Source organism: Zea mays, chromosome 2 (assembly GCF_902167145.1).
Source record: "Zea mays cultivar B73 chromosome 2, Zm-B73-REFERENCE-NAM-5.0, whole genome shotgun sequence".
NCBI lineage: Eukaryota > Viridiplantae > Streptophyta > Magnoliopsida > Poales > Poaceae > Zea > Zea mays.
The window spans coordinates 152,399,568-152,411,678 of NC_050097.1; the positions used below are offsets into that span (position 1 = coordinate 152,399,568).

The 12,111-nt window shown below is 49.1% G+C and overlaps 1 protein-coding gene across 4 annotated transcripts; it reads left to right on the plus strand.

The window, feature by feature from the left end:
* Nucleotides 1-2,601: 2,601 nt before the first annotated feature.
* On the plus strand, nt 2,602-9,244 carry LOC100191164 (putative inactive dual specificity protein phosphatase-like). Of its 4 annotated transcripts, none has more exons than XM_008668773.2 (7): nt 2,602-2,731; nt 2,806-3,362; nt 3,734-3,786; nt 3,867-3,931; nt 4,012-4,090; nt 8,151-8,447; nt 8,747-9,244. In XM_008668773.2, exons 2-7 carry the CDS (start codon nt 2,947-2,949, stop codon nt 8,902-8,904), a joined length of 1,068 nt encoding a protein of 355 aa, XP_008666995.1. In that variant the 5' UTR covers nt 2,602-2,731; nt 2,806-2,946; the 3' UTR covers nt 8,905-9,244. The 4 variants fall into 4 exon arrangements, with proteins under 4 accessions (XP_008666995.1, XP_008666996.1, XP_035820347.1 ...); XM_008668774.2 differs by having other exon boundaries at nt 8,750-9,244; XM_035964454.1 differs by having other exon boundaries at nt 2,623-3,362.
* The last annotated feature ends 2,867 nt before the right edge of the window (nt 9,245-12,111 follow it).

The window sequence follows — 12,111 nt, forward strand, 5'->3', positions numbered from 1 at the left end:
CCTGGTGGACTCTTGGGTGTGGCGGTCTTTGACCCTATATTTCTTGATCATCTTCCTTGTCTTCATTAACTTCATCTCCCCCTTGATCATTGTCCTCCTCTTGAGGTGGTTCATCCTCTTTATCTTCATTTTCATCATCTTGAGCCTGTTCCTCATCTTGAGTTGGTGGAGATGCTTGATTGGAAGATGACGGTTGATCTTGTGCTTGTGTGGGCTCTTCGGATTCCTTAGGACACACATCCCCAATAGACATGTTCCTTAGCGTGACGCACAGAGCCTCTTCATCATCTAATTCATCAAGATCAACTTGCTCCACTTGGGAGACATTAGTCTCATCAAACACAATGTCACAAGAAACCTCAACTAATCCAGTGGATTTGTTGAAGACTCTATATGCCCTTGTGTTTGAGTCATATCCTAGTAAAAAGCCTTCTACAGCCTTTGGAGCAAATTTAGATTTTCTACCTCTTTTAACAAGAATAAAACATTTGCTTCCAAAGACTCTAAAATATGAAACATTTGGCTTTTTACCGGTGAGGAGTTCATATGATGTCTTTTTGAGGATTCGGTGAAGGTAGAGCCGATTGATGGAGTAGCAGGCGGTGTTAATCGCCTCAGCCCAAAACCGGTCCCGAGTCTTGTACTCATCAAGCATGGTTCTTGCCATGTCCAATAGAGTTCTATTCTTTCTCTCCACAACACCATTTGTTGAGGTGTGTAGGGAGAAGAGAACTCATGCTTGATTCCCTCCTCCTCAAGAAAGGCTTCGATTTGAGAGTTCTTGAACTCCGTCACATTGTTGCTTCTTATCTTTTTAATTCTTAATCCGAACTCATTTTGAGCCTGTCTTAAGAATCCCTTTAAGATCTCTTGGGTTTGAGATTTTTCCTGCAAAAAGAATACCCAAGTGAAGCGAGAATAATCATCCACAATATCTGTAAAAAGACAATTGTAGCCCATTTTGCATAATTATAAAAAGACTAAGTGTTTGGAGTGAATTTGGGACTCGAAGAGGATTTGATCTTTTGTATTGTGTCTTGGAGTGAATGCTAGAGCTCTTGTATTGAATGTGATGTTCAGATAACTTGGATGCTTGAAGTTATGGTGGTTGGGGGTATTTATAGCCTCCAACCACCAAGGTAGCCGTTGGGGAGGCTGCTGTCGATGGGCGCACCGGACACTTATTGTTCAGTGTCCGGTGCGCCGCCACGTCACCCAACCGTTAGGGTTCTTGGGCCGTTGATCGTTGGCGCCTTTGTCTTCTTGTGGCACCGGACAGTCTGGTGGTGCACCGGACAGTCCGGTGCTCCTCTGACCCGCTGCTCTGACCTATGCCACGCACTGTGCTGCACTGTTCCTGCTGTCAGAGTCGACTGTTGCGCGGAGGTAGCCATTGCTCCGCTGGCTCACCGGACAGTCCGGTGAATTATAGCGGAGCGCACCTGTGTTTTCCCGAGAGTGGTTGGTTGACCCTTGTACGGTCCTGGTGCACCGGACACTGTCTGGTGCGCCAGACCACAGCACACTCAAGTCCCTTTTGCTCCTTTTGAATTGGGTCCCTAACTTGAATATTTATTGGTTTGTGTTGAACTTTTATGCACATGTAATACATGAATTCTTGGCAAACTAGTTAGTCCATGTGTTCGTGTTGACGATCAACCACCAAAATTAATTATAGAAAAATATTAACCCTATTTCTCTTTCAGTTCCCCAGCGGAGTCACCAAAAAGTGTGTTGGCGCCGATCCGGACGCTAATCACTAGGGGTGTATCGTCTAGTGGTGCCCTCTGTGGCGCGGACGGTCCGTGGCTCTGGGCCGGACGGTCCGCGACCTAGGTGCAGGAGCGGCGCCTTCCCTGCGTCGCACCGGACGATCCGCGCACAGGGTCGGGCGGTTCACGATGGCGCAGGGTCGTCTTCCTCCTTGCTGGAATCTAGATCTTGCCCCTGGAGAGAGATCTTAGGGCACTCTGGGTCGACAGGCCACCCGGGACGTCCCCAAACGACATGGAGTCACCTATAAATTAAGAGACAACCGAGATATAGTATTATGAATGAACAACTAGATCTTGCCCCCGGGAGGGGTAAGATCCTAGGGTCGTCTTGGGGTCGGCAGACCATCAAGACGGATCTAGACGACGTAGAGTCGAATAGGGGTGGATGTGAATATGCGAAAGGCTACAACTATAACTACGGTACATCTACTCCTAGGGCAGAAAAAGTAAATATAGTGGATAGATTCGATGGAAATGTATTCGGTGGTTCTCAATCGGTCATACCCCTTTATATTTATAGGAGAGGATGTCTGGACCTGTTCTAGGAGATAGCCAACAACTCACACGTGATTAAATGGATAACCACACACGAGATAAGAATAATCACCTGAGTTGATCTGATCGGGAGGTCGCGGACCGTCCGGGCCCTAGGGCCGAACCATCCGCCACTTTTGGTGTTCAACAGCATTGACTCTAATCTAACTCAACATATGTGGATTGGGTCAATATTAGATTATCCAAATTAGAACTCAGTGACAAATGGACAAAAGCAGCAGGCTGTCTGTGAAAGGTGCAAGAACACAGCCAGCCTTTTATTTCCATTCCATTCAGTTCAATTCTATGGAGCTAGCCAGGCAGGATGCTACGTATAGAACACGACCCAGCGGCAAAGACAAGACAAGAGGAGATTTGCTCTATATGCACCCCATGTTGTTAGATGATGTCACGTTGTTGATGTAAGGACTCCTCGTCCATCGGTTCCACACAGTTCGCTGCGATTTTAATTCACCCGCTTTTGCTTTTTCTGCAGTCAAAACGGCTTTAATCCAGCATCCTAACAGCCTCAGGATTGTTGAAAAAAAACTAGGTCTTCCACTCTTCCTCCACTAGTCTACTCGGCAGATTTCACTGACTCTCACCGGCGGTCTTTGTGCCTCCACCGGCCGCCGCCATGCCGTACCTCGTCCGCGAGCGGCTCTACTTCGGCGGCATCAAAGACGCCATTGCCGCCCTCACGGAGTCTTCCTCCACGCCGGACTTCACCCACGTCCTCTCCGTGGTCAGCTCCGCCTCCATCTCCTTCATCACCGATTGCCGCCCGGGCCTCGAGATCCCCACCGAGGAGGTCCTCCGCGTAGTCGCCGGCGAGGAGGGCGCGGCACCGACTGCCGCGGTTCCCCCGGGGACGCTGATGCGGGTGGTGGAGCGCGCCGGGCACGGGCTGCGGGTCACGCGCATGGCCGTGCCGCTGCGGGACACCGAGGAGGCGGACCTGCTCGACCGCCTCGAGCCCTGCCTTGAGTTCATCGATGAGGGCAGGAAGGTCGGGAATGTCCTCGTCCATTGCTTTGCTGGGGTGTCGAGGAGGTAGGACATCTGGATCGTTGCCATTTTCGATTTCGTTTTGTGGGTACATTTAGGATCTCTACTTCGGAGCAGTCATGTTTAACAATGGCATTAGGTTCGGCACGGTAGTAATAACATAGCAGCACGAATGCGATTTGGAGATATGAACTTTGACCAAACCAATTGGTCTTGCGATAAGAACTGAATGCTTGTGAGTTGTGACACAAACCACTTGGAGTAGGCCGATGCCTGTTTGACAATTGCGAATTGGAAAACAATGTAGCGTTTCTATTTAGTAAATTGGTTAGCACAAGACTGTTCACGTGTAATACTGTCAACTCCCTTTTGCATCTTTGTATATTTATTCATGGTTGATTTCAAATTTACTGCAGCGCTTCCATCATTGTTGCTTATCTTATGAGAGCAGAACAGAAATCTCTTGAAGGTCTGAACTCTCTTTTCCTGGAAAGAGCACATGTATCTTTTCATCTATAATTGAATTTTACTCATGTTGCTTTTTTTCAGAAGCATTAGAAGCTCTGAAGGAGATTTCTGAGTCGGCGTGCCCAAACGATGGTTTTCTTGACCAGGTGAGATTTGCTCATGATCTGCTGGCAGCATATGAACTATGTAGTGTTTATTGCTTAGCTGAATATTCTGTGCCCTGCAGCTGAAATTATTTGAAGAAATGGGCTTCAAAGTTGATACTTCAAGTCCTTTGTACAAGAGATTCCGCTTGAAATTATTAGGTTAGTCCTGATCCATTTTGGTTAAAGTGGTGTTTACGAGTTGTTGTCACATAAGTTTGAGTTAATAGGCCTTCTACAGTTTTGATGGGGTTTTCTCTATGTTTTATTTGTTTGGTCTCTCCTTGACTACTCTCACTGAAAACAGTGTCAGTTAGTTGCCCATGTGTGGTTTAGGTAGACCAATAGACCAGATGCATGCTTTCAAAAGGAAACTTGCTGACACTGAGAATCATTAAGGGGCTGTTTGGTTTCGAGCGCTAGCCAAGTTTGGCCACCAGGCAGCGTTCCCAGGCGTTCGATTTTGAGCGCCTGGGGCTGGGATCCGTTGCCTGGTAGGCAACTGCCTGGGAGGGCACAAACCAAACGAGCCCTAAATATCTTCCTCATGTATTGCGTCAAGCTCTACCCACGACGGGCAACCGCGTGTCTGGGCCGCTTGTTTTTCCCAGAGCTATGCTTACCTCCCTGACGATCGAGACCTTGTTGTCTCCCTCCCATCCCTTGGCTCTCTCCTCGTACATTGTGCCTTCGCCACCTCCTCCCTCCCCCACTGATTGGATGGTCGACTCCGATGCCTCCTTCCACACCACCTCTACCACTAGCTCGTTATCTCACTCCCATCCTCCACATCCCTCACATCCTCCCTCTATCGTGGTGGGGAATGGTTCCGCCCTCCTGGTCACCTCAGTAGGTGCATCGGTTCTTCTGAGACCCTTCTACCTTAACGACATTCTTGTTGCTCCCAATCTGACTCATCACCTTCTCTCGGTTCGTCGGTTCACTAGCGACAACCACTGCTTTATGGAGTTCGATCCCTGGGGGCTCACCATACACCACCTTCCCACTCGTGTCGTGCTCGCTCGCTGTGACAGCTTTGGCCCCCTCTACTCTATTCACTTGCCCTCTACTACCCCCACCGGTGTAGCCTCCCCCCATGCTCTTACTGCCACCACAACCTCCACCATCTGGCATCGTCGCCTCGGTCACCCTGGATTTGACGTGATGTCTCAACTCTTCAGCCGCTCTGACATCTCTTGTAGTCGGGGTTCCTTTGGGCATCTTTGCCATGCCTGCCAGCTCGACCGTCACTCTCGTCTTCCTTTTTTCACTTCCACGTCCAGGGCTGCTCAAGTCTTTGATCTTGTTCATTGTGATCTCTAGACCTCTCCTGTCCTTAGCCTTTCTGGTTACAAATACTACCTGGTCATTCTTGATGACTTCTCTCACTTTCTTTGGACTTTTCCTTTGCGCCTAAAGTCTGATACCTTCTCCACCCTTACCTACTTCTTCGCCTAGGTCTCCACCCAGTTCCATTGCCCGGTTCGTGCGCTTCAGTGTGATAATGGCTGAGAGTTTGACAACACCGCCTCTCACTCCTTCCTCACTCACGACGTTCAGTTGCGTCTCTCGTGCCCCTACACCTCTCCCCAGAACGGCCGGGCCGAACACATCATTCGCACCACCACCAACATGATCAGCTACCTCCTCTTTCAGGCGTCTCTCCCTGCCAGCTACTGGGTAGAGGCCCTGAACAATGCTACACATCTCCTCAACCGCCTTCCCTTGAAGGCGGTGAGCCATCCCACTCTCCACTTTGCTCTATATGGCGCAACCCCCTCCTACGACCACCTTCGCGTGTTTGGCTGTGCCTGCTATCCCAACACTTCCGCTATCGCTCTCCATAAGCTAGCACCCTGCTTCACTCGCTGCCTCTTCCTCGGTTACTCCCCTGACCATAAGGGGTATCGCTGTCTTGACCTCGTCTCCCACCGCATACTCATCTTTCATGACGTTGTTTTCGACGAAGATGTGTTTCCTCTTGCTGGCTCCTCCCCACCCACCGATCTCGACCCTCTCCTTGAGTCCAATTCGGTTCCTCCTCCACCCCGGTCGCTCCCGACCGCCCTTCCCTGGGCTCAGACGCCACCGCTCGTGCCTCTACTCGCACCGCATGCGGCCGAGACACCTTGTCTTGTGTCGTTACCCGTGCCATGCGTGACTCCGCCGCCTCTGCTCGCGCCTCTACCCGTGCCACACGTGGCTTCGATGCCTCCGCACGCGTCTCCCAGCGACATGTGCGGCCCTGTCGACCCCACCAGTGCCACGCGCGGCCCCGTCGACGAGCGCAGCCCACTTCGCCGACCCCGCCCTCGTCTACCACCGCCGCGGGCGGGCCTCGGCTCCCGCTGAACCGGCCCCGTCGACGAGCGCAACTCGCTTCATCGACCCCAGCCTCGTCAACCACCACCGCGAGCGAGCCACTCCCTCGGCTCCTGATGACCCGTCAACCCGCACCGAGCCTCCCGTGTACCACCCGGTTGCCATCTACCGTGACCTCGGGCACGTCCATCCGATGGTGACTCGCCGCGCAGCCGATGTTCTTCGCTCCATCAACCGGCTGATCCTGACAGCTGACACTCCTCCAGACGCCTCCCCGGTCCCCTCCTCCGTTCGCGCTGCCCTCGTCGACCCCCACTGGCGTCGTGCTATGGAGGAGTACACGACCCTGCTGGCCAACCACACCTGGGATCTGGTCCACCAGTCACCAATGTGGTCACTGACAAGTGCATTTTTCGCCATAAGCTGACCTCGGATGCCTCCCTCGACCGCTACAAGGCTCGTTGGGTCCTTCGGGGCTTTACCCAGCGACTCGGAGTTGACTACGGCGAGACCTTCAGCCCCGTCGTCAAGTTCGCCACCGTTTGGGCCGTTCTCACCTTTGCCCTCTCTGTACAGTCGCTTCATGAGTCTGATACAGTCGCTTTGCTTCCTACTTGGCCTCCATCGGCTTCGTCGAGGCCAAGTCGGACACGTCCCTGTTCATCTATCGGCGCGGCGACGAGCCCTAAATTGCGGACCTTCTACAACGCACGATCGACGCCCTTCAGCGAGAGTTCACGATGAAGGACCTAGGGCCTCTTCACCACTTCCTCGGCATTACTACCGAGCGTCGGCCTCAGGGTCTCTTCCTCCACCAGCGCCAGTATGCCCTCGACATCTTGGAGCGGCCTCAGTTCAAGCAGCAATACCTGGAGGTTCAGCTCGCGGACGAGCTGTTCTTGGAGGGAGGGGAAGATGTTATAACTGGAATAGTATACATGCACATGGATAAGGAGGATTAGTTAGGAAATATCTCTAGCAGAGAAGGATATCCTTTGGATAAGAGTTAGTTAGAGAGATCTCCTATTTCCTAGTAGGTATTCATTAAATAAGAGATAGTTCGATGGATCTCCTATTTTCTAGGAGATCAACCAACTGTAATGGGATATATAAGCTTAACTCATATCAATAAAGATTTTAGGCAAGAAGCAACTCAGGTTTTGCTTCGGGCCATCCAGATCCTCCCAAACCCTCTCCTTCCATGCCACAACGGCGCTGCCCAAAGCCCAGGCTCCACGCCGAGCCCCTAGGCCCTAGGCAACACTCCTACCAACTGCGCAGCGCTGGTTCTACCATCAGTGTTCTTCAGTTTGCTCTCACACCATTCATCACTAACAAAGAGAGCTTTTAGCCCCTATCTTTGTTTCCACATACTAGCTAATATTAGGAAAGCTGTTGCAAACCGAGTAGTTGTATGCCTCACAAGATCTCTACCATTTGTCTTGGTCCTCATCAAGTCATGAATCCTTCCATGTCCATAGATATATCCGGTTATCTTCTTTGCTTTAGCAATGCAGCCACTAAACTCTTTTATCTTCCCAATATCCTCCAGCATGAGATCCAAGCAGTGGACAACAGAAGGCGTCCAAAATAAGGTAGGAAATCTGTCCATTAGCATCCTACCTACTAGGGTTGAGATGGCTAGGGGCTCACATTTTTATACTTAGGCCTAAGTCGCCCGATTGAACTGCTACGACTAGTCGATGAGTCGAGCGACTAGCAGAGAAAGTCGAGTCGCTCAGATTGACTATCACCTCTGCACCGTCTTCTCGACTAGTCGTCGACTAGTTGCCCGACTTTAAAACCTTGAGCACGGAAGTACCTTTTAATCTCGATTTTTATAAATTTTCAACAAACATGTATATGTATTCTGTAACCTAGCATGTATTTTCTCTTGCAGGCCAATCCTACATATCTGGGGAGAAAATAAGCAGCTATATGTTTGAAGATGACCCTGGCCTTTCTCTAGAGTCTGGCTCTTGTCAAGATTCTTCAAAGGTTGAGCAACGTAAAACAGCTTACCGCTGCAGGAAATGCAGGAGAGTTATTGCTGTAGAGGGCAATGTTATAAGTCATGTTCCTGGTGAGGGTGAATCTTGCTTTGATTGGAACCGAAGAAAGAGTGGTCATCCATACAACAACAAAGAACATGGTTGCTCATCTTTGTTTGTCGAACCTCTGAAATGGATGACTCCAGGTAGGCTTGATGTTATTACCTTCCTCTTGGAGTATGAATCTGTATGGCTGATGAAATTTTTATTTGTGTTGTGCAAAGAAAAAAAAAGCCATGTAAGTCCTGCGCATATGGTTGGTTCCTATTGAACCCATATACGGAGTATGATGCTTAGGTCACCTTATTACTGAAACCTGAATAAGTGAATATACTTGATGTTTGAGCAATTGCACACCCTGTTTGGTCTTAGTAGCACGGTTTTATTGCCCCATCCTTCGTTAACTAAAACTTACATGGTTTCACCTGCGCCTTTGTTCACCTAGCAGTAGAAGACGGCGCTTTGGAGGGAAAGCTATCATGCATCCACTGTGGAGCTCGGTTGGGATACTTCAACTGGTCAGGAATACAGTGCAACTGTGGTAGCTGGGTTACTCCTGCCTTCCAAATTGTTAAGAGCAAAGTTGATATCAGCACCATCTAGACCTGTGAGCAAACGACTGGCAAGTTTGAGGGACGAGGAGCGCGACAGCAGTGACGCCTGACGGTTTAATGTTTTGTGTACCATATGAACGCTACGTATACAGGTGAAGCAATAGCGTATTTTATGTTTTTCCATTGCCGATCAGAAGCTGTGTGTGACAAATACCGTATAAAATTTCGCATTTGCTGATGTAACAAGTAGCCGTGATGTCGGCCATCTGTTTAGCTGGAACGGGAGCGAATGCAGATTGTGCAGAGAAATGAACACGGTTGTGTTTCTATTCTTTCTGTGGATTCAAATGTGCGCCCAATATGAATACTCGTTCGTTTCTTTTTTTCAACGGTGCACATGCATCTTAAGGTTCAAACTTGTAATATGCAATCACCTAGTCTAACAGTTCTTCAAATTTCCTTGCTACATTTAGGAGCTGTTTGGTTCGTGTTTTTATGCCCCGTGGTGGTTCACGTCGATACCCAATCCCTTTTCGGTGTTTGGTTGGATGACTCCGTAATAAATCACGGCGCGTGCAGTTACGACCCTATGGGATCGAGGCGTAAGACCACTACCCCTCCTCTAGTGCTGTTACGTGATCCCAAGGTGAGTACACATGTTTACCAAATGGATGGCGCTAATGCATGCAACATAACAAATACCAGCGGGAGCTGATTGCATCATCGTTGGCGCTCCCTTGAATGAAACAAACACCACCTTAGTTTGTTGGATTCATTTATCTCTACTAACTATTAAGAAGCTAATGTAGACCAAAAAGTGCCCCCCGCCTCCCCTTATGCAGGCATGCATGCAGCTGCCCTCCCACTCACCTCGCCTCTCGTTATGGCGTCCTGCATGCAGGCATACAGCTGCCCTCCCACTCACGCTACATGCAAGCCGTACTGTCATCCTTCATAACGCACGGGCACGACTGTAGACTAGGTACGTAGATGTTGGTATTGACGTAGCCGACGGCTGTGAGAACGTGCACGACATCAACTTGTCTGATACGGGAGCATCGGCAGCAGCCAGCCCCAGCCCCTAGGTCCTCCTACTCCTGGCTTCCCGGGCGAGAAATTTATTTGTCCATTTGTCCATATCTAGCTGGATCTTCGTGGCTCCCTCCACTCACGCTGCATGCAAGCATCGAAGCCGACTTACCCAACAACTGCTATCGGCCACTATGCACTAAGGAACGCTATGCCTAATGACGTGTGAACCCAGCCACATCCTCGGACCATGCGTCATAAGGCCATACAACCCGTCTCTTCTCCATGGTGTGTGAGCAAACTGGCCCGCGTCACGCGCGCGTTCTAGAAGGACCTGCAACGCACCAAGCGCTTCACTAACAAATGGACACCGTGATGTCGTGCCCCCGCATAACGCTTGCCCCCGTTCCCCTGCTCCGTCGTCCTCGTCTGACGCCCCCATCCCCTCGGGACGTTGGTTGGCAAGAGGGCCGGTGAGGCGACTCGCTCCGCTGTTCGGTTTGGGAGAGATCTGGACCTGATCGGATCAGTCAGTGCCACCGATCCCTGATCGAGTGGCGTAAATATTCTACCGTCACATCTGATCTACCGACTCCTTCCGACAAATTCTGACCACCCGTCGTCGACTCTCGTCTTGCGGTCTTCACACTTTTGTGTCTATTTGCTTGTTCGGCTTGAATACGTGCTTCAGCTTGTGCAACACAAGACATGCTAGAAGTTTAACTATTTATTGCTGACATTAATATTTATGAAACAGGGATTGTGTGGAGCTCATTTGATTTAATGATGCGATTCTAGGAATCCCTTCCTTCAAACATTATCGCACATATTTTTGCATATATACTCCTAGAAAATGGAATTTTAGAGACCCTCAAGTCCAAGTCCTTGTCGAGGCAAATTTTTGCACGTGTTCTTAAACTAAAACCTTGGTTAAGTTTTTAATAGATATACCTAGTTTCTTAGGCATACTTCTCTTTGTGCACAATATATAGGAAATGATGACTAACTATCAATTACCGTCAAATTTACTCAATTATTTCCACAACACTTTTACAACATGCTGCTTATAACTAGCAGATATGAATGCTCATATGTGAAAAATAAGGATATGAAACTTATACCAAATGTCGTGTTAGCCACTCACAGGAGTACATTATTTATCTCCCAAGTTGCTTGAGCTATTTTAACCTACTTATTAATACATGTAGGTATGCTATGCTAGCTTTGATGAATGTTCAATTCGGAAGGATGAGTTGAACCATGTGCATTTAGTTCTTTCTCGTCCTTCCAAATTGGGTTCTTGTTGTGTTCAGTGAATGATTAATCAAGTTTTCCCAATTAAATCTTCGACTCTAAATAGATACCAGAGCATTCAGTCTATACTTAGAGTATAATATTAGTGTTAAGATGATATTTTGTTATATGGATTTTTCATATCATAGTGACGGTTGTCGTTCTATATCTATGTTTTATATGGATTTTTAACTCTCGTGGCAACACACGGGCACATATCTAGTCATTCTAAAATGTAGTTTATTTATTATTATGACCATGATTATTTTCCACAAGAAAAATTTAAAACCGGCCGATCTGCCAGGGCATTTTGGAAGCACAATGTGCACACATATTATAGTGTACTCTAGATTTGAAAGTAAATTTTTCTTACGACATGTTTAGGAGAAGGGGACTCAAGGCCGAAAATCTCCTTGCTATTCCCTTTGGTTTCGCTGGTTCTCAAATGTTAGAGCCTGGTTGGTTCTCTTAGGAGGCTAAAGCATAAGAGCTAAATTTTAGTTAGCCCACTCTATTTGATCCAACTAAAATCAAAGTGGGGCTTTGTCTTATGTAATTTTTGCGAAAACCTTCTCCAAATAAATCAAAATCTCATTAAATGCATGGTTACCTTTTTTCCCTTCTCTACCGCCGATGGTGGATAGGATGTGCAGCCAGCCCAACGGCGACGAAGGAAACGGCTGCGGCGCTCCTTGCTGTCGGCGTCGAGCGCCGCCGCAGCACCGCAGCGCCCCCTTTCTCTCCCTTCCCTCCAGGGGCGGAGGGCCCATTATGGCCTATTATGGCCCAAGCCATACAAAAAAAAGATCCGGCCCAGCTTCTAAACCCTAATCAGTCAGCCGGTCGAGCGCTTGAGCCGTCCGCCGTCCCGCACGTCCGCCGCCGAGCGCCGAGGCCCGAGGGCACGACCGCACGAGCAGCCAACGGTCCCAGC

Excerpts from the sequence above, each read along its gene's own strand:
- LOC100191164 (XM_008668773.2), top strand. The coding sequence starts at position 2,947 with ATGCCGTACCTCGTCCGCGAGCGGCTCTACTTCGGCGGCATCAAAGAC. Across the intron at positions 3,787-3,866 it reads AGAACAGAAATCTCTTGAAG|AAGCATTAGAAGCTCTGAAG; the intron begins GTCTGAACTCTC and ends GCTTTTTTTCAG. Across the intron at positions 3,932-4,011 it reads ACGATGGTTTTCTTGACCAG|CTGAAATTATTTGAAGAAAT; the intron begins GTGAGATTTGCT and ends TGTGCCCTGCAG.